The sequence below is a fragment of the Saccostrea echinata genome, unplaced genomic scaffold, assembly GCF_033153115.1.
Source record: "Saccostrea echinata isolate AGI-Se365-2 ecotype Australia unplaced genomic scaffold, CSIRO_AGI_Sech_v1 ptg000009l, whole genome shotgun sequence".
In the NCBI taxonomy this organism is placed as follows: Eukaryota; Metazoa; Mollusca; class Bivalvia; order Ostreida; family Ostreidae; genus Saccostrea; species Saccostrea echinata.
In genome coordinates this window covers 40,014,285-40,037,075 of record NW_026889758.1, presented here as the reverse complement: position 1 = coordinate 40,037,075, position 22,791 = coordinate 40,014,285, and the positions used below count along the sequence as shown (strand labels likewise).

The 22,791-nt window shown below is 34.4% G+C and overlaps 1 protein-coding gene across 1 annotated transcript in view; it reads right to left on the bottom strand.

Moving 5' to 3' along the window:
- The window catches only part of LOC133182376 (ubiquitin carboxyl-terminal hydrolase 34-like), a 45,787-nt gene that overhangs the window by 8,712 nt on the left and 14,284 nt on the right, over positions 1–22,791 (bottom strand). The window contains exons 27-69 of the mRNA XM_061317203.1: positions 22,407–22,610; positions 21,830–22,084; positions 21,520–21,708; positions 19,527–19,655; positions 19,044–19,166; positions 18,699–18,782; positions 17,815–17,901; positions 17,156–17,329; positions 16,877–16,953; positions 16,748–16,791; positions 16,177–16,301; positions 14,731–14,889; positions 14,410–14,526; positions 13,954–14,133; positions 13,522–13,705; positions 13,154–13,383; positions 12,736–12,882; positions 11,969–12,025; positions 11,571–11,648; positions 10,411–10,505; positions 9,909–10,078; positions 8,856–9,018; positions 7,626–7,704; positions 7,445–7,498; positions 7,059–7,184; positions 6,663–6,727; positions 5,893–6,022; positions 5,689–5,754; positions 4,871–4,951; positions 4,592–4,674; positions 4,395–4,473; positions 3,970–4,134; positions 3,505–3,789; positions 3,182–3,226; positions 2,852–2,956; positions 2,468–2,713; positions 2,340–2,372; positions 2,030–2,078; positions 1,812–1,897; positions 942–1,025; positions 711–817; positions 386–563; positions 27–184 (exon numbers count right to left, since the gene is read on the bottom strand). Of these exons, the coding sequence (XP_061173187.1) occupies positions 27–184; positions 386–563; positions 711–817; positions 942–1,025; positions 1,812–1,897; positions 2,030–2,078; positions 2,340–2,372; positions 2,468–2,713; positions 2,852–2,956; positions 3,182–3,226; positions 3,505–3,789; positions 3,970–4,134; positions 4,395–4,473; positions 4,592–4,674; positions 4,871–4,951; positions 5,689–5,754; positions 5,893–6,022; positions 6,663–6,727; positions 7,059–7,184; positions 7,445–7,498; positions 7,626–7,704; positions 8,856–9,018; positions 9,909–10,078; positions 10,411–10,505; positions 11,571–11,648; positions 11,969–12,025; positions 12,736–12,882; positions 13,154–13,383; positions 13,522–13,705; positions 13,954–14,133; positions 14,410–14,526; positions 14,731–14,889; positions 16,177–16,301; positions 16,748–16,791; positions 16,877–16,953; positions 17,156–17,329; positions 17,815–17,901; positions 18,699–18,782; positions 19,044–19,166; positions 19,527–19,655; positions 21,520–21,708; positions 21,830–22,084; positions 22,407–22,610 (5,375 nt within the window). The remainder of the gene's footprint in view (positions 1–26; positions 185–385; positions 564–710; positions 818–941; positions 1,026–1,811; positions 1,898–2,029; positions 2,079–2,339; positions 2,373–2,467; positions 2,714–2,851; positions 2,957–3,181; positions 3,227–3,504; positions 3,790–3,969; positions 4,135–4,394; positions 4,474–4,591; positions 4,675–4,870; positions 4,952–5,688; positions 5,755–5,892; positions 6,023–6,662; positions 6,728–7,058; positions 7,185–7,444; positions 7,499–7,625; positions 7,705–8,855; positions 9,019–9,908; positions 10,079–10,410; positions 10,506–11,570; positions 11,649–11,968; positions 12,026–12,735; positions 12,883–13,153; positions 13,384–13,521; positions 13,706–13,953; positions 14,134–14,409; positions 14,527–14,730; positions 14,890–16,176; positions 16,302–16,747; positions 16,792–16,876; positions 16,954–17,155; positions 17,330–17,814; positions 17,902–18,698; positions 18,783–19,043; positions 19,167–19,526; positions 19,656–21,519; positions 21,709–21,829; positions 22,085–22,406; positions 22,611–22,791) is intronic.

Below are 22,791 nucleotides of genomic sequence, written 5' to 3'. Positions count from 1 at the left end.
ATAAGTTGCACAAAAAAAAACAAAACCTGATAAGAGTCTGCCAGCCTGAGCGAGCATCCAGGAAATCAAGGTACAGGCGAATCGTGGTCCGCTTAAAATGATTGACAGCCTGAATCTCCTCCTCTGAGCTATCAGGGTACTTTGTGGCCATTAGTTTCATCATCTTGAACAGCTCCTCCACTGCCTGTAAAAGTCAATTTCAATATTAACTTTCACAATTCTTTGAAGTTTTTACTTTTTAAAATGATCAATCATGTATCACATTCTTTTGAGTTAGCCTTAATATATATGCAAGTTAAGATCTATATTTCTTCAACATGTTAAAGGGCAAAATAAGTATTGGAGAATTTGAATTCTACATGAATATATATGAACTCCATCCTACCGCTGTATACTGTGCTGGGTGACAGGAAATATTTTTGAAAGCCCACTGGATGTTTTGGTGCTGTGCTAGCTGTCGTGTAAATGTACGAGATTGCTGACAACACATCCTCAACAAGCCATAGTATGACGGCAGCATGATACGATTAAACATCACTACATCTTGGTCATCATGGTCTGCTCTGTGTTTGAAATAAGAAATGCTTACACAAGTGCTTCATTTGCATGCTGTTTTGTTAATAATAATTTATGTTACTGTATTACTATTCAATGCATGAATTTAATTTTTTCCTAAATTATTCACAAGAGGGCACTTCAATTTTACTTACAGAATGTAATTGTATGCTATTTGTTTACACACACTAGCATTGCTCACAATGGATTTGATATTTTCTGAACAATCCAAACACACTTGGTACCAGAAAAATAGAAGTGCCTACAAGAAAAAAAATTCTTAAACTTAAAGAGATGATCAGTTCCATCAGATATTGGCTAATTTTGATGATATATGTAAATAATCAATAATAATAACAAATAAGAACTTTATTTCTTTTCTTTACCTGTTTGTTGTGATGCATGGAAATCTGCGGTTCACAAAGTTTAGGTTGAAATAAGTTCCAGAGATCTAGGAAGTACTTGTTAAACTGATAAAAAAAAAAGAAAGATGTTGTTAACAATATATTACAAGTTACTATTGATATGAAGCACATTTCAATCTCTTTTTCAAATGAAGACACTTTTTATTTCCAAGTAAATCCATCATAATATGCATAGTAACAGGTTACCCAACTGATTCAGGTGACTTACATGTAAATAAGAATTAAAACAAGCATTCTGAGAGTATTGCATTAGCAATACTAGTCCCCTACCGGCAAGTGTAATCTGGTTCCCGTAAGAATTGAAAATGCCATAATTCCGTCAAAAATTAATGAAACGGGACGAAATGCAAACTTGATCTATAACTAATCAAGGTAAAGCCACATACCAAAAATCAGCTCAATATCTACAAGCGTTTAGAAGAAAATTGCGGAAAACCCATAAAAATTGAAAAGGCCGTAATTCCGTCAAAAATCAATGATGCGGAACGAAATGCAAACTTGATCTGTAACTCATCAAGATACACTCACATACCAAAAATCAGCTCAATATCTGCAAGCGTTTAGGAAAAAAGTGCGGAAAACCAAGTGGGACAGACTGACAGACAGACAGAGGGACAGACAGACAGACAGACGGATAGACAGACAGACAGACAGACGGACGGACAGACGGACGGACAGACTCAGAGGAAACCTATAGTCCCCTCCGGTTTCACCGGTAGGGGACTAATAATAATATTTACAATGTACTAGTATATGATACACAACTGTTTATATGACTTTTCCAATTTACTTACCATTAATTACATGTACATAAGCTCATGTAAAACTTACCATAAGTTTTTCTGTTTTTGAGATCAAACAAAATGTAAGTACAGCAAAATAACTGATCAGTTTTGTAGTTCCATGATTCTGAGCATCTGAAACAGTAAAATATATAGTCAAAAACATGTTTTTTATAAACCATACAAGAAAACCTCACTATAACTCTTGAAGCTACTACATGATTTCTACATGTATGTTGCTTAATAATATTATTTGAATAAAATTACCTGCATAAAGCCTTGCTCTCACCAAAAGACTCAGCAGATGTTCATATATCTGGGGAAAAAAAAAACATGTAACAACATTTTAGGAGATAATAATTTCTCAACTGTGACTTTAAAATGCTTTCCAAAAATATACAAGTGCAACTTTATCTGTTCTTGCAAAAAAACATAGCACATGTTAAACTTGATCTGTCAACTTCTTGCAGCAGAATATATGGTTTAATGTATAAGGAAGTATCATTTGTCTTGATCAATTTATTGTTATGTGAAGTACATTTGGATATATATACAAATCAGGAAACGTCATCATTACCTGATGGAGCACAATAATGGCCTCAGTTGACATCTGAAATTTAAAGAAATAATAATTAACATGAACAAAAAAAGGACAACAGAAAAAAATCATTTATTTCTTTAAAAAATGTCTAATGACACACATACGGTCATTTCTTTATGTGGACTGAGGAGGTTCCTGGTCTGTCTGAAGGTGTTTCTGAAGTGATTGCTGGGTACAAGAGATGTCAGTAGGCAGGCAGCAGCACTCCTCACTCTGGCATTGTTATTGGCCAGGAGATAAGGCTCTACCCAGATGTCCATCTGACTCAGGACCCACTGACTGGCCAGTCTGTTTCTGGTCACTTGTGCAGCCATCCACTCCAGACAGGGCTGAGGGCAACACTTTGTCAGCTGAAACATAGTTTATAGAGAATTAGGTCATGATTGTCCTTATATTCAAAGTACAAGTATGTCTAATAACAAAACTCCAAAATCAACTTCACAATCATTTTGCATGTGTAATACAGTTTACTACAGTTTGCTATGTACCTCCCAGAATTTCTGCAGTACATATTGAGTGAAAGGAGGGAGGCCTGGGGGACCAGCTCCGAATTCCACCAACATCGACATCAGCTTGAAAAATGGCTGCGAGTGCTGAAAATTGAAAATCTTTCATGCATTAAAACTCCAACATCTCAGATAAAGATAAACTGAAAGCATTAAATTCATTTTAAAATTAAAAAAATGTTTACTTTAAATTATGGATTGGTACATCTTTATCCACAGCTAGTTACTTGTTTGACTCTAATAATCATTGATATTGAACAACATATTATATAAAGATGTGAAAGTTACGGAATGAAACTTTGAGTCCCTTACCTCGAAATTCAATTTCTTAATAGCATTGAAAACCATCTGAACCAACTGAAAAAGTATATATGAATCAAGTAAGAAAGAGCATGACAACTTCATTAATTTCAAGCTTTAGTGCTGTAAATCTCATATTTAATGTGACTTTAATTTAACAAGACAATTTGTTCAGATCAATCAAATACATAGCATTAGTTCCCTCCCTGAACTATTCAGAAGCACCTGCTTTTAAGACTGCTTGAGACATGGCACATTAAGCAATTAGAACTGTGATAATTAGTACTAAATCAGTTGCTTTTCTAGCTAAAATTTATAAGAAAAAAAATACAAACAGCAATGGCCAATTGTTCGTTCCATCGACTAAGGCTGAACAAAAGGTTACAGGTCTGTCTGACATTAATGCTGTCCCGAATCTGGTTAAAAAGGAAGGGGAATCCTTTTCCCCCAATGATAGCCGTGTAATCTTTGTCTGATATGTGCAGTTGGTTGTTCTCTCCCCTTGATTTCTCCACCAGTATGGCAATTAGAGTCACCATTTTCTCCAGGGACATTGGTTTGTAAGTTTCCTCAGTGATAGTGATAACTTCTTCTTCTTCATCATCCGATGGAATCTCCACCTGGTCAACATAAGTACTTGTATGTGTAATTTACATGTAGTTATAAGATTTACAGGAACATGTATTACTATAACTTTGAGGGCAAATTAAGCATTGACAAATCAAAATTTATTGGCATTGAGTCAAAATCTATTTTCTACTATTCTATGGTTTCTTATCCTAAATAAGAGTGATAATTACATAGGTTTCTGCTTGCTTCTGGCCCAGATAGAAGTTGACCATTGTAGATATGGCATTCACATTGATCAAAAAGAAACTCTCCTCATCTCCCATCTTAGCAAACTCCAACAGGAAGGCAAAATACTCTGTCAGAAATTTACTGTGAGGCCTCACACCATGATCCAGCTGGTCAAGATAATTTTTAATAAAATCTTACAGAGATTAAGGCAAATTCAAGAGATGCTTATTTTTTAAATAGGGTCCTTTCAAGTTCTCCTTTTTTGAAAATCCTTGTTAAAATCAAAACGAAGAAAAATCTTTCATAGGTAAATATTCACCATATAACTATTGAACAAACTTTAATTTCATTAGCCAAGGGAACATGTAAAGGTTTCTACAATGACGTTTATGTTTATGGAATTTCTCAAATTGCATGAGTGACTTACAATAGAGAGCATCTTTTTTATGAACCTTGTCACACAAGATTTACTTCCCAGCTCTAATACATCTATTTCACCATCATCACTGAAAAAATATCAATACTGTTTTTAAATCTCTGATACATGTACATGAGCTCTGGCTAGTATTTGAAATTTAACTTATTTTTAAATAATGAATTTAAATTCCTAAATTTACTACTTACCTTTCAATTAGTGGTTGAAGATACAAATCTACATGAGCAGGTTTGAGTTGTGATATGACATGTATTAGCAAGCGTTGGAACATCTGAAAACAAATACTCTTAGTTTTGCACTTATCAATAAAAATTTAGCAACTATAGACTACATGTAGAAGGATTAAGCAAATTATTTAACAACTTCAAGTATTAAATGTACAAACACAAGCATACAATGTTGAAATACCCAAACTTTTTCAGCTGTTCATTTTTTAAAATTTTTTACAACTAGTCAGCTGTACTGACCTGCCTGACCATCTGATTAGGACACTTAATGAGGATTTGTTGTGGCCACCAGTCACTTTCTGCCATGTGGTCCAGGAACCACTGAAAAATAAAAATTACATGTCATTCAAACCAAAAAAGACTGGTACTACTACAGCTATATGTACCGGTATGTTCTGGATATATACTTTTTGCAATTTTTTGTTACTTGTATTACAAATTAAACCCTACTCAAGTATATTTAATGCCTAATAAAGAATCACTGAACACAATACAGCACTTCATTTTTATCTACTCGCAAGGGAGTTGCTGTATTAAGTTGTATTTTTCTATTACCTACTTCTTGGTACTTTTTTCAAATCCTGGAATTTGCCAGTACTCAACAAAAAAAGGGGGGGGGGGGGGCTAGCAAATTTACTATAGCAAAAGACTATATTTAGAAAAAGGGGGGGGGGGGGGGGAGGCCAATGGAATAAACAATGTTACAGACCAGAAAACAACAAAGGCTACTGTGAGAATTTTATTGGCTTTTTTCTTAAAGATGGCGGCCAAGGGACAAAACTTTTGAAAAGTATAGATTCAGGGATGAACAAATGCATGTCTTTAAAGAAATAGTCATTGGTTCATGCAAACTTAAAAGGACAAAACTGAAATTTACAAAAAATTGATATTATTACACACATCTAAAAATATATCAGCTGTGCGTGTAAAAAGATATGTTACTGTCCTGAAAAAGTGTTTTTCATAAACCCAATACATTTTAGTTATTAGTTTCACCTATGCACATTGCTCTGAAGTAATTTCATTTCATGAGATTTAAAGAAAAATAATGCACATACCTCACAAGCAGCTGGACATGAATTAAACTGCTTTGTTAAAAGCTCAATCCACTGCAACATTGTGGGCTGAAATGGAAAATTAGGTTAATTACTGCAAATCAATTTCTAATGCAGTAATCAAACTGATGCATTCAAAAATACCTGAAGCATAAAATGACAACATCGCCCCCACACATGTATAAACAGATACACAGCAGTACTTACCTTTTCTTTGGAGTGGATCAATGTTTCTAGAACAAAGGAAGTGCTGAGCTGGGCAGCTTTGAGTGATACTTGAGTTTCTGGGTCTTTGGGTAGAGTTGTAGGAATGTAGCCACAAATCTGCCACATAAACCTGCAAAATAAAAACATTTTAACTTGTTAATTTTATAGAGCAGCAATCAATAATCTTGACAAAGAAAATACATGTACTACTCTTCTGTAATTCTAAAAATTCACAAAATAACAACGCACTGTAATTGAACTCTTCCAGTCTACTTTAAGACACTGAAGGGTCTATACTAATTTTATTTGTTAGAGAAAAGCTCCCATCTTTATTTATAATACTCTACTACTTGAAATAATTCAGTTTATATAAAACTCAACAATGTTATAGTTACAAAGTTTATTATACACAAAAACACATATTGGATCATGGGGACTGACAACTGACTTACAGTGCGTTAATTAAACTGATCTATCTCCAGAGCATTGGAGATAGGCAAAGTATACATGGTAACACGTAAGAAGCAAGCTAAGTAATAACAAATGCACGACTGATAAAATATATACATGCATACACAAGCATATACAAGCATACACGTAGAAAACAAACTTAACCCCCTGGAGAAAACTTTGGGGTTATTGGTTAAAATATGAAAATTTTCCAGACTTTGTAATATTTGTACAGTTTATCCAACATCAACAAAATGCTGGAACATAAACATTTTCTTCAACTCTACAAAAGACACTCATATTTCCACAGTAAATCTTACCCAAAATATGTGTGCTCAAAGATGTTGTTGTCTTGCAGGAATTGTGTGTTATCCTGCCATATCCACTGCAAAATAAAAAAATAATGCTCATTTATGATGATTAATTCTACAATTTATCATATTCAATACATTATTGACAAAAACAATGTAATTATATAGTGACTGTGCATTTATGAAACATGCATCTCTAAAAATGAACAGCATACATGCATTTTCTACTTTAAATATCAGATTCCTGATTCTAACATGTACACTGATGAATATACATGTGTATTTGTACTTTCTGTACAATAACATAAATTTTCTTGCTTTCTTGTGATAACAATCATGAGAAATATTTAGCAAAATGTTACCTACATTAAAATTGTCATGTTTTACAAGATGGTAGACAGTTACCTCTCCTAATTCCTTGGTCAACTCAAAATTAAATTTAGTTGGTTGTTCCTGCTCTATGATTCGGACTTCTTCAGCTCTACTACCAAGAGGCTTTCTCTCATAAAACAACATGTATGCACTATTTGTCTGCAAAAATCATTAAAATTTAGAAACAAAATACTGAATAAAATTTAGATACAAAATACCGAATGACAGATGGTCAGACAGGACAAAAACAATATCCCCCAAAATGACCCAACCAAAAAATTAACAGGTTTATCAAAACATGATCCTAATCAGTCAGTTGAATGAGGGGAAGGGAAGTAATATCTGATAAATATAGAAAAAAGAATGCAAAATACCAGTATGTACTTTGTAAAAACAAACTATCCACATAAAAAAATTACCTTTTCAAATGAGAAGTCCATGAACTTATCTGTGACAGAATCATATGTTTTACTCTGAAACAGACACAAGTTTTAGAATATAAATTATCAATTTACAACAATTATTGATATTTATTATTTAAAATTATGAAGTCAATTTACTTTCCAAATCAATAAAATAAAATTTGAAAACATTACATACTGTGACCTCTCCCCCAAAACATTCCGATGCAATTTGACTTGGATCAAATGGTTTTACTTCAGCATCATTGAATAAATACCTACATATGTACAATGAAGAAAACAGAAACTGAGAAGGTCTTATCACTTTCACACATTTTTTCAAAGTTGCTGAAGGTATTAGTAATCCATTATTTACTCAGAATGGTTGCCTAGGATGTAAACGATAGTAGTTGAAATACCATACATCTACATCGCCATTCAGGTTATTTTGGCATAAAGAATATTTGACAAAATTTATTACCAAAAAGGAGTTTGAAATATTTATTGGCTTTTCATATTTTGACAGATTTTTATTTGTAAGAAAAACTTTGCAAGTACCCAGTTCAAGTATTTACAAGTTCTGTTCTTTTATATTTTACTCTTGATGAATCGAAGTCTAAAGGTAAAAATAACACCAAGCTTTTATCCACATGTCCGTCCATATTAACACAGAGTTAATCCTTACCTGCCTGTAAAATCATAAATACATGTAGGCTACCGGGTAATTGAATGTTTATGTAAATTTCAAGTCACTTTTAGGTACAACAGCTGATTGTTAATTAACTGATTATCATATGGACTGGAAGTTTTAGAAGAAAGTTACAATTGCTTTGAAAGATAGTATAGAAAAGTTATGGAATAACAACCTATTCCTTTATTTTATTTCACTATCAGGATAAAAAAAGCAATGAAAAAAAATCTATGGAAGTATTTACCCAGTCAAGTTGCTTGAAAAACTTTACAAATGATATTTTGTTTACTTAACTTCATTAACCTACAAGTATGCCGAAAATTTTCTACTTGCATTTTTGTATGAATATTATAATTAATCATAAACGAAGTACTTATAGCTAAAACAATAGTAATTTTTGTGGTGACCATGTGAATGTTTTTTATTCTTTGGGGTGGTTGGCATTAAAACAGGGGAATTATAATGGGGAAGCACTGTATTTACAAAATTAATAAGATTTCAATTTAAATATTGCTGGGTTGCATTAAATACATGTGCACAAAATAGTCTTCTTCTTTTTTTATTTGCCCCATTTCTTAGAGTTATACATGTAGTAATCTTGCCTAATATGATGTAAACATTAAGTCCCTTTCAATAAATTCATTTTAATATTTAAAATGTTGTCTACTACAAAATGTTGTCTAATCCGGCCCATTTCTATGGAACCAGTGGTGTCCGGATTACACAATTTTACTGTACCATTTATCCTGCCCACTCTCTGATTTATGAAGTTTGTCACGTATAAAACTGTAATAATGGCCGCCGTCAGCTGTTCCCGTGTGAACCGTCACCCCAATCAACTCGTATTCAAAAATATCGTCTTCTTCACTCTGAACCAGAAACTTGTCATCCTCATCATCATCTACACACAGGGTACATAACAATACACACATTAAAACTTGAAATAACATGTTACAGCTTTTATAAACTATATATTAATTTTTTGCTTTCAAATTTTCATGTATATACATGTAATAGAATGCTTTGACTAATTCTAGTGAATAACAATGCACTTCTTGATAGTTACATTTCATACCTTAAAAAAAATTCATAATGGAAAATAGTGTCTCAACAAAATACATTTTACCTGAACCAAAGAAAAATCTGCTAAGCATGTTATTTATTCGACACATATTATTGATCGAGTGCATTTAAGAAATAAGGTATAAATTTTAAACATCTATTGGGTTATACATGTAAATACAGGTTGGTCACGAGATCAAATTCCATAAAGCCCAAAGGGCTTTATTGTAAATTTGATCTCGTACCAACCCATATTTATATCCCGATAGATGTTTAAAAATGATACCTTATTACTTATATTTACATTTGTGACTCATCTATATTTTATATTTGCCTGATTATAATTTTTAAGGTGTGAAGTGTTTTGGTTTTCAAACTCAACTGCACATGTTTAATTCATTGATTGTGCGTTGACCCTTTATGACGTCACTGAGAAATTATGTTGAACGTATATGACGTGAGGAACCCATATTTATATGGATATAGATACACAATGCTTTCAATAGCGTTATATATAAAGGAAAGCATTTGCAAATGTAAATATTGAACAATATACATTTTATCTGAACTAAAGAAAAATCTGCTATTAAAAGCATTAAGATTTATTCAAATTAAATTAAAATTTCTATCTCTATATAAAATTTATATCTGCTACTTTTATAAATCATCACATAATTAATTCCATCAAAAAACAAAAAAAGAAACTTTTCTAAAGTACAGCAGCCTCACCTCTGAGTTTGTCTGGCCCCATCAGGTTTTTCTCCATATACTGTGACATGTCCAGACAGAGGGGGAAGGAGAAATGAGTGTTTACTTTCTCTTTCATCATAGTCACCATGTTAAAAGTGTACCGCATTGTGTTAAAGCAGAGAATCCTGGGTAATTTCTTAAAACAGGCTCTGTAACAGGAAAACAAAACCTTACTTCTCAATTTACATTATTCAATCCCTCACAATTGTTGGGTATAAACTACTTTACACTGTTTATGCTAAACTGATACATGTAAATTAGGCCATATACATTTAAATTTTAGAGTCTCTTCCTAATTTGCTTTAAAATTGGGGCAAGTGGGCAGATTTAATTTTTTTTACCTGAAAAATCTACATAACACTCCTCTAATACAAAGTTTTCATAATGATAATGCCAATATGGATACATTATATCATTTATTTGTTAAAGTATCTACAGAAAATATTTCATATAAAAAGTATTCACACTGTTAATAATTTACCTCTTCTCAGCTCGAACTTTTTTCTGGCACTTCGAACAAGTGTACATATTATCACCCTCTAACATGTCCTTTACGGTCACTTCATCAAGAGACTCCTGTTAAAAGTTAATGATAGAATGAAGATCTTACTACAATGTAAGCACTGATTAAAATAAATTATATGCAAAAAATGGCTAAATGCCATATCAAGAATTTGGGGTAATCATATCCGTTAATAAATGTAAACACTTGATGCAAAACTGTAATATTCACTTCAGCCAAATCTATGGTGTTTAATGAAATGGGTTTCACACAACACAATGTGTGGACATCCATCTATCAGGTAATTCAGTGTCATGAGTAAACAGTGGTAACAGTTGAAATTGACACCCCAAGAGAAAATCATTGCCAACCAATTTCACCCACGTCAATTGACAATGGTTTTCTATTGGAATGTCAATTTCAACTGTTACCCTCAAAAACGTATTATTAATTCATTATATTGGATACATGTATTTCATTGAAATATGAAGTCAACAAAAAATTCAGAGATTGTCATTAATCATAGTTCACTTTTTAAATGGCTTTCAAACTCTCTTCTGTTTTTCTCAATAATAAAGTTTTGAAATAATTCACTGACCTCTCTTTTATTTGAGATACCGTATAGTGGGTTATTTTAGTGGGGGTGCTAATTTTGGCTTATTTGAGCGTTTTGGTAGTAGCTAAAATTTTAATCGCTAAAATATTCAGTATTCTTCTTAGTCTTCTTATGCAAAGCATTAGAATCCTTTGTTCTCTAAAATAAATTAACCCAAAATTAAACCAAAATGCCAAATTTTACACCCGCCAAGAAAACCCACTATACAGTACTCAGAGAGTCTTTACTATCTGAGGTTTCATTAATTCTGCACTCCAAAGTCGTCTATGTTTTTCAGTCAACCCTTATATTGGACACAAGCTTTGACTGATTTATTTGGCTTTTTCCAAACATACAACATTTTGAAAAATCTATGACAAACCATACTCATATAAATTACATGCATGTGACATTACCTCTGTGTTACCTTTCGCCCAGGGTGTTGCTTATGCTCAGGGTAACATTACAAATTGTTAAATGCATCTAAACCAATAAGATTTTAGTATTTAATATGAAAGAATAATGAGACAATTCCCAGTCTTACATAAAGGTTCTTCATATCTGTGACCTGACAACGGACTGTATAGAATTCCTCTAGAGTTCGACTCACATGGGGACAGTCCTGAAAGAAGAAAATTCCATGTAATACATGTAGGTAGGGTAGAAAATCATAACTAACTGTACAAATACATGTATCAACATCTCTTTATTCTAATACCAAAATAAAATTTGTTCTGGAATGAAGTACAGTATATGACATGTAATTCTGTGAATTAAAGGGGCTTGAACTCATAAATATATCAGTAATTTTATTCTTAGGTGTGTACTAGCATGGTTCTCTCAAGTTCTCATCAAGTAGAAACAAAATCTTACATAGAACGTTGTTTTTAAGCCCACTTGTTTAAGCTTTTGATAAAGATATTGATTTCAATAAAATCTTACCAAGGACACTACATTGTTAGTGAGGACACCTCCAAACAGATTCTTCACTAGTGTGTGCTGAAATGAAGTATGTGTGAGAATATTCAGTATTCATTGCAAACACATTAACTTATATGCTGTAGCAAACTCTATTAATAGCGAGCGCAGCGCGAAGCTCCGCTCGTCACTGCGAGCTCTTAAAGCAATGCATGGGCGAAGAGAAAATTTGAACTTTGCACATTGATCCAAACAAATTTTTTTCCACAGTAATCTGTGGTCCCATAATGCTTTGCGAATTGCATCTGGCTGCAAACTACATTTTCGCGGTAGCAACAAAACTTCAACAAAAAATAAAATCACATTGATTTTATGGATATTGCAGAAAAACAGTAGATTAAACATTCTTCATTAAAACTGTTCAGGCTTCAATTTGGTAATGCAACTTAAATACGACGTCATGTGATGTCAGAGTCAAGACTTACCAAATGTCACGTGCGGTTTGAAGAGACCCAAAGAAAGATCTCATCTCAGGGAATATAATTGTGAAATATATCTGCGCTCGCCCTAACGGTTGGACAGTCAACATATTACATTTATAAGCCCATCTTGACTACATCTGAGTTTCTTGACCCAGAAAACATCCACAATTGTGAAAATAAGCAGATATAAACCAGAGGCTGGTAATACATTTGTCAATTACTACAATTTATGGATCCTCTTTATGTACTTCCCAAATTTAAAGTTTTAACCAGCTCCTTTATTTAATCTAGCAGGAAGTTAGCACATACCATATCTGGAGACATTTCTTCTAACTTGCTGATGAGATCAGTGAAGAATTCTGTCATGTCTTTCTGTTCACCTGTGTTCAGTGGCTGTTTGTCCATTGTGTAAGTCTTACAAAAACTCCTGGGGTTGTATGCCTTTCTCTCACTTTCCTGTTTGGAAAAAATATACATGTATACATGTATGTCATTACAACATTTTTATATAAATGTATAGGATACTGGTATTTTAAATGCATGAGGTCTAATGTATATTTCAACAATCTTTATCATCCATTTTCAAAAGCATAGTGTATCACTTACTAACACCCATAATATTTAAAATACCTTTAAGTACTTATGCTTGCATTCAAAATTAGTTTATCCATAAAATATGGATGCCTCTAATATACAGCATTGATATTTTGGACAGCACAGTCCTAACCTGTAGATAGGCAAACATTTTCTGGAGCTCTGTTAATGTGCCCTCATACAGGTTTGTCTTAGGACACTTGGCCTGTAGGACAGACTGTCGGGCCTGAGGAATCATGTACAGGTGCTGCATACAGGTGGCCATGTAGCAGGTGGCTCCCAGATTCGTCAGTCCCACATAGCCACATTTGGAACGCCCATCATCATGTGGCCAGTAGTCCCACAAGTATGGGGCATGGGAATCTGAAATTATTTACAGTACATGTACATCTATTGGTTTACAGCCGAGTACAGTGAAGAAATACATGTAATTATTCAAGGCTTTAGTAAAATACATGTATATATTATTGTATCTATAAATAAATTATTTCCATTGCCAACCTTTCGTGTGTTGTTGCATCATCCTTTTATGCAGAATCAGGTAGTTCTCAACAGAGCCCTTGACAAACTCCACCAGTAGATCATAAGCAGATGACCGGGATGTTTGACTTTTACACTTTGGAAGGTAACGCTTGGTTGGTGAGGGAAGAGAAAACAAAAGCCAGAAAACCTCATCCAAAAATTTCTAGCAGAAATGTTAAATTTCAGTATTAACCACATGTTCATGTATATACATGTAAATAAAGGCATTTTACATGAAATAAATGTAATTTACTACTCCCGTGTTTTCACAGAAATTTCTTAAGCAGGTCTTCTATATTACTAGGAAAATTTCACATTAGATGTTCCTTTGAATTTTACAATGAAGTAAAAGAAATTTACAGGCAAATAAAGTACAATTTTATTTATTCATTTGTATCTATTAACTATTACCTGGCCTTCTGGAGAGGATTTAAATGGGGGTTTGTGCTTGATCACAGCTGTACAGAGATTCAGAATACCAATTAAGCCATCGTCTTCTTCGAATCCATGTCGAGTCTCATAAAATGGACGGTCCAGTACATGCTGGGACACTTGTTTGGCCAGCTGGTTTAGGTTTACAATGCTGTCCTGCTGAAGGAGAGACATGTACATGTACAGAAAATGTTTATAGCTAACACTGTGAATCAGAACTAGCACTGGATTCAATGGCAATTCATGCATGTTGTTTGTTTTTCCTTGTGATTTGACACACTGCTACTCTGTGCACAATTATACCTGTATGTGATGTGTAGGCACAAACACAGACATTACAAGTTATGTAAAAATTCAGTTGAAAAAACTATATGAATTATTTGGTAAAAGGGGGAAAAAACCAAAATCAGTCCAACATGTATGTTCGTTACTTACTGAGTCAGACTTCGCGTCATCCTTAGATATGCTATCTACAAATCGACACACTAGCCAGAAATAGTCCCGACAACCAGGGCCTGGAGGCTCCTTTTCTTTCTCTTTTAAACCCTCAACCTACAAACAATTACCCTCCTACACGTATGTCAAAATACATGGGTAAATAGATGTCTAGGTGCAGATATATGTACATGCAGCTAGTCATAAATCTTTTTCTGTTATTAAAGAAGAACATTTACACTACATCTACCCTAAAATTACAAATTGTTAAAATTCTGCTGCAAAAATTAACTATTTAAAATAAACTAAGACAGGACTTACCTCCAGATTTTTCACCGGTTTTATGGACAATGCATCCTCCAGGAAGCTCAGTAGACTGGCTAAGGTTGGTAACAACAGGGTGTATCCTGTCTTTCCATCTGCCGTCTTCCCTAAGCATAGACGATATAGGCCCATACAAGCTTCTCGTCTGACAAATGGCTGAAAGGTATCAGATTATCAAACATGGTAAGTCTCAAAACTATTATAAACATCCTCCACCCCCAACCCCCTCCCTAATCACCCACCCAAAAGATCTTTTGTTATTTGTTCATATATCAACATTTTTGTTCCCTTTACCAATAGATGATCTTTAAAACTTCATCACTGCATTACAATAAAAGGTAGAGTTAATTATACATTTATAATTATTTCATTTGATGAACATGTATAAAGATAAGCATTTAAAAACTCTTTTAATATGAAAACTTCCTTTGCAATCTTGTCTTGAAGCCAAAATAAGTCAGCATTTGATACAACACTACATGTAACTTCAAGTGAATTGCACACAATTTTAAACCTGACATCCCAGGAGCCAGAAGCCTAAGATAAAATCTCAAAATATAAGGTATACAGTACTTTAAAAGCCTGAAGAGTGAGTCACAGCAGAAAAAAATTTCAGTTCCTCTGGAGTCTGCAGTCTCTGTAACCAGGAAATAATACTTACCTTTGGGGGCTGTGGTCTCTATAATCATTGGACACTGACCTGTGGGACCCCTAGAGTCTATATAACCACTTTTAAACAGGAAATACTTAACTCTGAGGCTATAGAGTCTCTAGAACCAAGGAATATTACTTACCTTTTGGGCTTGTAGTCTCTAAAATTATCAACCACTTACCTGTGAGGCCTGTAGAGTCTATGTAATCAGGAAACACTACTTACTGGTGAGGCCTGTAGAATCTATGTAATCAGGATACACTACTTACTGGTGAGACCTGTAGAGTCTATGTAATCAGGGAACACTACTTACTGGTGAGGCCTGTAGAGTCCATGTAATCAGGGAACACTACTTACTGGTGAGGCCTGTAGAGTCTATGTAATCAGGGAACACTACTTACTGGTGAGGCCTGTAGAGTCCATGTAATCAGGGAACACTACTTACTGGTGAGGCCTGTAGAGTCCATATGATTAGGGAACACTACTTACCTGTGAGGCCTGTAGAGTCTATGTAATCAGGAAACACTACTTACTGGTGAGGCCTGTAGAATCTATGTAATCAGGATACACTACTTACTGGTGAGACCTGTAGAGTCCATGTAATCAGGGAACACTACTTACTGGTGAGGCCTATAGAGTCTATGTACTCAGGGAACACTCTTTACTGGTGAGGCCTGTAGAATATCTATAACCAGGAAACACTTACCTGTGAGGCCTGTAGAGTCTATGTACTCAGGGAACACTCCTTACTGGTGAGGCCTGTAGAATATCTATAACCAGAAAACACCTACCTCTGGAGCCTGAAGAGTAAGTCTTTTTAACCAGGGAACAAAATTGGAGGATGCACACAAGGCTTGTTTGACTTCATCACAGGAATATGCCCAGGATACAAGGAAAGATAAGGAATAATGCACCACTGTACAAAACAAAAAGGTGTATGTAAATAGGGACTGATACCAAGTACACCATCCATCTTTCATCTTGTTGAAAAATTGCCATTAAACTTGTATCTGAATTTTTAAGTCAATCATGTTTTTAACAATGACTTACTACCATTTGAAAAATGAATTATACAACTTAATGAGTTGAAAAGGGGAAGGGGGGGGGGGGGTATTGCAAATGACAACCCACTAATAAATAAATTAATCAAGTTTACAATTTGGTGAATAGTTCCAAAGAAATTCATGTACACAACTCAATGTGTTTAAAGGTTTTTCACTTATTACATGTATGTCAGTACATACACAAACATTTTATAATCCAGTTTCAATTTCAATTCTTTTATACTTAATCTATTTTTTCTTCAATTTTTGATTCACTAAAAAGTTCAAGATAAATAAAAATAATGTGTTGATGTCTCACCCTCTGCTCTTCCCCAGGTGCCAGTATGGACTTGATTTGTGTCACTGTAAATATGAAATTTTAGTTTTCTTTAATATTCCAAAACATAAAAAGCCCAAAAATTCAGCTTAAGCATCATATTGTCATTACCTGGGCACTGCTGCATCATAGAGAATCTGCATCAAGATTTTCAGGACAGAATCAATGTTCAACATGGCCAGAGTTGACTGTAAATTCAGAGAAATGGTCAATTTTGAATTTATATGTATACACATGAATACAGTAGCTTTTCTTAAACAAAACCAAAGAAAATGACATTTTGTACATGCAAATGTACTTATACCGGTAACTAAAAAGATTGAATTTCGAATACAAAACAGACACTCCATTATCAAAGACCCGTTTGACTGTGAGGGAAGAAAACTGTACCTGATTAAGCCTGGGGATGATGATCCGCTCACTCCCTCCCTTGTGTCTTTTCATCTTCTTCCTGGGGCTCTCATATGATTCAAACACATCATCATGTCCAGCCTCTGCATCAGAGAGTTCCACAGAAAACTGGCTAATTAATCGCAACAGGTATGCCAGGCATTCCTGGTTCCACTAAAACAAATCTTATACATTAGGTCTCTCAATGCTTCTACATACAGTTGAAGTTCAGTATCTGTAATATCAGTATTTCAAAGATCACGAATATCTGGAAGCAACTTGAATGTCCTAACCACTTTTTTCTTTATGTACTTGAACAACAATACATATCTTGAATCCTCTGGTATCTTGACATTTTATCTTGGTCCAAGTGTGTTCAAGATAATGAAGGTTGACTGTAGCTTTATACATGTATATATTTATGTTGAAAGTCTTACTGAATGCAGACTCTTTAAAATAAATACTAATTTCATCTATGAATGTCAGTTTTAACACAGATAAGATACACTCATTATATAAATTTCAAGTAATAAATTTCACAACTAAGCAGTTTTCATAATTTACATACATGTACATGTACCTTAGCAATTATAAATATCAGTGCCTATATATACTCAGAAAAAAAATACAACTAGCTATCGGTAAGTGAATCTCTGTACCTGACTCCAGGCCTCGTCCTCTTGTGCTTGTAGACTCCCAGACTTAAAGATGTTTAACAAGTGCTTCAATCCACCTTTGGAGATGAACTGAAATCAAGTTAGAAATATAGTGTATCATCTTATTCATTCTTATGTACTTTAATCATCTGTTTAACTTTCTTAAGAATTCTCCCTTGAAATTATGGACCTTCTACAAGTGTATGTGTATTTAACTTGAGCTAAAATCTTCTTTAAAAACAAGGTAGCCTTCACACACTTGTAAATTAACCGTTCACGGTAGCTCAGTCGGTAGAGCGCTCGTGATCGGGAGGTCGTGAGTTCGAATCTCGGCCGCGACAGACCTAAGTCGATAAAAAATAGGTAGCAACTGTTCCTTCGCCATACGCTCAGCACTTTGAAGTGAAAGTTGCGGGTCCTTCGGATGAGACCTTAAAAACCGAGGCCCCGTGTCACGGCAGGCGTTGGCACAATAAAGATCCCTCACTGCTCAATGGCCCTGAGTACCGAGTAAAGGTCAAAATTTGAAGGCCTTCACCGGTATATGGTGACGTCTCTATACGAGTGAAAAATTCTCGAATGGGACGTAAAACAATATACAATCAATCAATCACTTGTAAATTACAGATAACAATATAGCATCTGACTTACTAACTCATAAAAACAGTGCATTACAGAGCTGTAAATTACAGCTTACATTATGGCACCTGACTTACTAATTCACAAAAACTGTGCATTGCAGAGCTGTAAATTACAGCTTACAATATAGCACCTGACTTACTAACTCACAAGGACAGAGGAATACAGAGCATAAATTACAGCTTACATTTAGCACCTGACATACTAACTCACAAGGACAGAGCAGTACAGAGCTGTAAATGACAAACCTTCATGCTCCAGATCTCCTCATCCTGAGTGTCAAAGTCCGAGTCGGTACTCGTGGTCCTCGAGTCTCCTCCTCCCATCCTCATCTATCAAATCAAAACAGACAAAAACTTAAATACAGAATAAATGTAACAATACAAATGAAGTCTCTATGTAGATGTCTTAACACATCTGTACTCCAAAGGTACCCTACTTAACCAGTACCAATCTTTGACTACTCAAAGAAAGACCTGATCTGCTTCATATGAAACACTTCCATCTTGGCAATAACAGTATCTTGCCTTAAAATATGATAGCTCCATAATCAATGGTCCAGTTAATTAAACCAGTATGAGCCTGGTACTTACGATGGACCTCCTCCGATGTTTTGTTCCCCGGGAGAGAGCTTCTACAATCTGTAGGGAGTACATTAGCTTGTGTGGGCTCTTGGAATCTAGCAGTTTATCCCATGTCACTGTTTGCTCATTGCACTGTAAACAAATATATATGTACTTTAACATTCACCTCTATGTATCAACATGCAATTCCTCTACAATGAACTTGATTATTTTATGAATAAATGAAAATTAATTATCTCATAAACTACATAACTAAACAATATTGAAAATTAATTTTGTTGGGCATGCTCCTTTTTTTAACTCACCCCCCCCAAAAGATTACATACATTTTTTTTTTACATCACCCCCAATAAGTACGAAATTTTAAAACACTTTGTTCACCCTTCCGCTTATATGTACATGTATATATATGACCATATCTCTGTTGAGCACTGGTCAATGTCAATGGTGCACATATTATAATACTTATTACTAGCTCTATCTGATACACACCTCCTCAGACATCAGACTCTTAAAGCCGTCCCACATATTCTGATTGGTGGGTAATAACATCAGTAACTCCCACACCTTTCTAGACAACACCCTGGCTTTTGTTTGAAGACCCCATCTCTCTTGGCTTTCCTGTGAAAAAAAAAATTGAACCCTTTTATTTAAACCATTTCAAGCACTTGCAATAATCCATTAAATTTCAAGCTTTTATAAACTTCATCAAAATCTGTGTGCACTGTAAAACATTATGGTATAAATAAACATGTACAGGTATTATTATAACAGTAACTTGATCTGAAGAGCCGTATCACGTCTTGTTGACAGGTGCGGATCATCAGATCAAACGAGATGTTTCTGATGATCCGCATCTGTCCAGACATGATACCGCTCTTAAGATCAAGTTACTGTTATTATGATCAACATATTACATACCCTGCTATAATTAGTAAAATACAATACAAGAAAACTTTTGGGATAAATGTTTATCCCTTAAACAAAACAAATTTTTTCAAGAAACTATTTGATACGCAAGAAAAAACATCATGCATACTACGTCATCAGGTTCAGAGAGGGGTGATATGGATTCAGAAAACCACAGTGTGGTAATCCCAACAGTCGGATCAGAATGTCACACTATTGCGTGAAATCAACATTAAAACTGAGTGATACACAGTTGGGTATAGAATAAAGATAATTTGTTTTATTATTCATTAAGTAGTTATTTATGTATAGATCTCAATGCTTCTCTGATATCCACTGTAGAATGAAAAAATGCTCATCAGTCAAGGACCAACCTAGGGGGCGACTGAGGCGAAATAGTCGCTTTTGAGCCCCAAACTTCGCCGTAAATTATCACGAAAGAGAAGTTTAAGTCGCCTTAATATTTGCACCTCCTTTATTGAAAATCATAAAAAATCTATTAAGAAACGTGGTAGTATCATCACTATTTTATAAATCTGGTGTTATTACTGCTGAAATAAGTGAAACAGCAGGGCACTTACACCTGTTTTGCTACTAATGACCAATGCATCGAATACTCTGTCGGAACTCCTCTAGATTTTACGCTTCCGTGTATGAAAAAGTCCATTGTTACAAGTTATACACAACAAGACGCAAAACAGCTGGACAGCTATCGATGTCATGCCGAAGATGTTGAAGATGATTTTAGATCTTTTTATTGTCAAATAATTAATACATGCTGTGAATACAGACATATTTTTACTGTTAAATTGTGGTGTTATCAACTATCTAAGAAATTACACATGTCTGATAAACATAACTAGTTCAAACAGCATGCAGTAGTTGCACCAAAACGTTTTTTTTTAGAGAAAGAATTTAATATTGAAAACAAATTTTGAAGAGAAAATAAAAAAATTATGACTATGCCAAGAGCCTGAAAATCTAACCCTGAGAGGAGAGAAAAACGTTTGAATCATTTAAAAGTTAATTGTGCATACTATTATGCAAGAAATGAAAAAAAGTTTGATAAACAAGTTTATCAATTAGAAACTTTTACATTGTTATTGTTTTATATATTTTGCTAGATATTTAGATACCTTTTAATAGGAAAAATATAATTTTTTTTTTTTAAAGAATATTTTTAATCATTTTTACTAGGATCTTTAAATAATACAGAAAAAAATTATTGAAATGTATTTAAGTAATAAACAATGAAATTTTTTTATTTTTAAAAAGTTTAATAATGATCATAGTGTTTCCCACGTGCGCCAAGAAGTCTCCCTAGAATTCAAAACTTCTCCCTACATTTCTCTGAGGGAGAAGTGAAGTCTCCCTAAAGTTTGGGTCTAGGTTGGTCCCTGTCAGTGCAATATATACTGTGAAATCATTAACTATAGTGGTGGCTTAATTTTCAACTATGAAATCAAATCCCAGAGAACCAATATCTTTTCCTCAAACCACGAAAATCTCATCCCAAAAAATTAATGTTTTACAGTAACTGCATATCAATAATATAAAGTTTTGCATTTTCCCTCACCATTGTGGGAATTGTAAACTGTAGCTTGCCAAGTTGTTCCAACAGAAGGAAGAGCTTGTTGAAGTGTGGTTCACTAATCAGTAACATGACAGGTAGTCTCTCAGGAACTGGACATGGAAGACTGGAAGATGACAAACTGCCATCTGTCTTCCGTGGAGGACGACTTGCTCCCACTGACACAAACACCAACTGAAGTGTAACAGAAAAATTTAACAGTATTCTACTTTATCTTCATGTTTTAATTTATGCATTTTAATTTTAAAACATTTCTTGTTCTAACCATATTCAACATACAAAATAAGGCATCTACCTGGTTGTCTTTGAACTGTAACTCTCCTAATGACTTTTCGTCCATGTCCACCGTCAGTTCTTGCCCCAGTGTGATCATTCTGATTGGTCCATCACCTAACATGGCACCCAGGATGGGAGACAACATGGCGTTTCCATGACTACCACTCTCTGCCTGGTGTCGTGCCATCTGCTGTTTATGAAGACCATCCCACCAGCGAGCTACTTCTGCTCTTAACTCAGCCACCAAGTCTGTGGACACCATCTCTAGCTGAGTCTGTTAGAAGCATAAATATTTACCAAACACACTTCAAAGACAGCGAATGTATCTTTTTAATTTTTTAAAATCCTAATGACTGTACCAATTTTCAACTGCGTCATTGTTTCCACTTGGTCATAATTTCCATGTTTAGGGTAAACATATACATGTATGTACAATGTACATTTATTGCTTGTCTACCTCTTGACATAACATCTTTACAAACCTTGTCAGCCATCCCTGCCGGCTGTAACACCAGACACAGATTCACATCTTTACAAACCTTGTCAGCCATCCCTGCCGGCTGTAACACCAGACACAGATTCACATCTTTACAAACCTTGTCAGCCATCCCTGCCGGCTGTAACACCAGACGTAGAGGGCTGGACTGCTTCTCCTGTATGTTTCTCTGATGACTCCTTATCCCCTTCCCCTCTATCTGCCAATTCCTTAGGTGGTAGGCATACCGTTTTCTGAAGGCCTCTAAGTGGTTTTTAAGGAGAACCAGACCTCTTTGGATTACCAGTAAATGGGTCTCTGGATTCTAAAATCCAGATAACAGAGTGATGTTGTAATGCAGTACTTAAAATAAAGTCATGTCAGAGAAAAAAACATGCAAAATTTGAGGAACAATATGTTTTGTAGTAGTTACATGCAGATTTGTTTGTTTATTTTAGATAATAGGACAAAATTCAGGTAAACTGTTTCAATTAATCAAAAAAGGG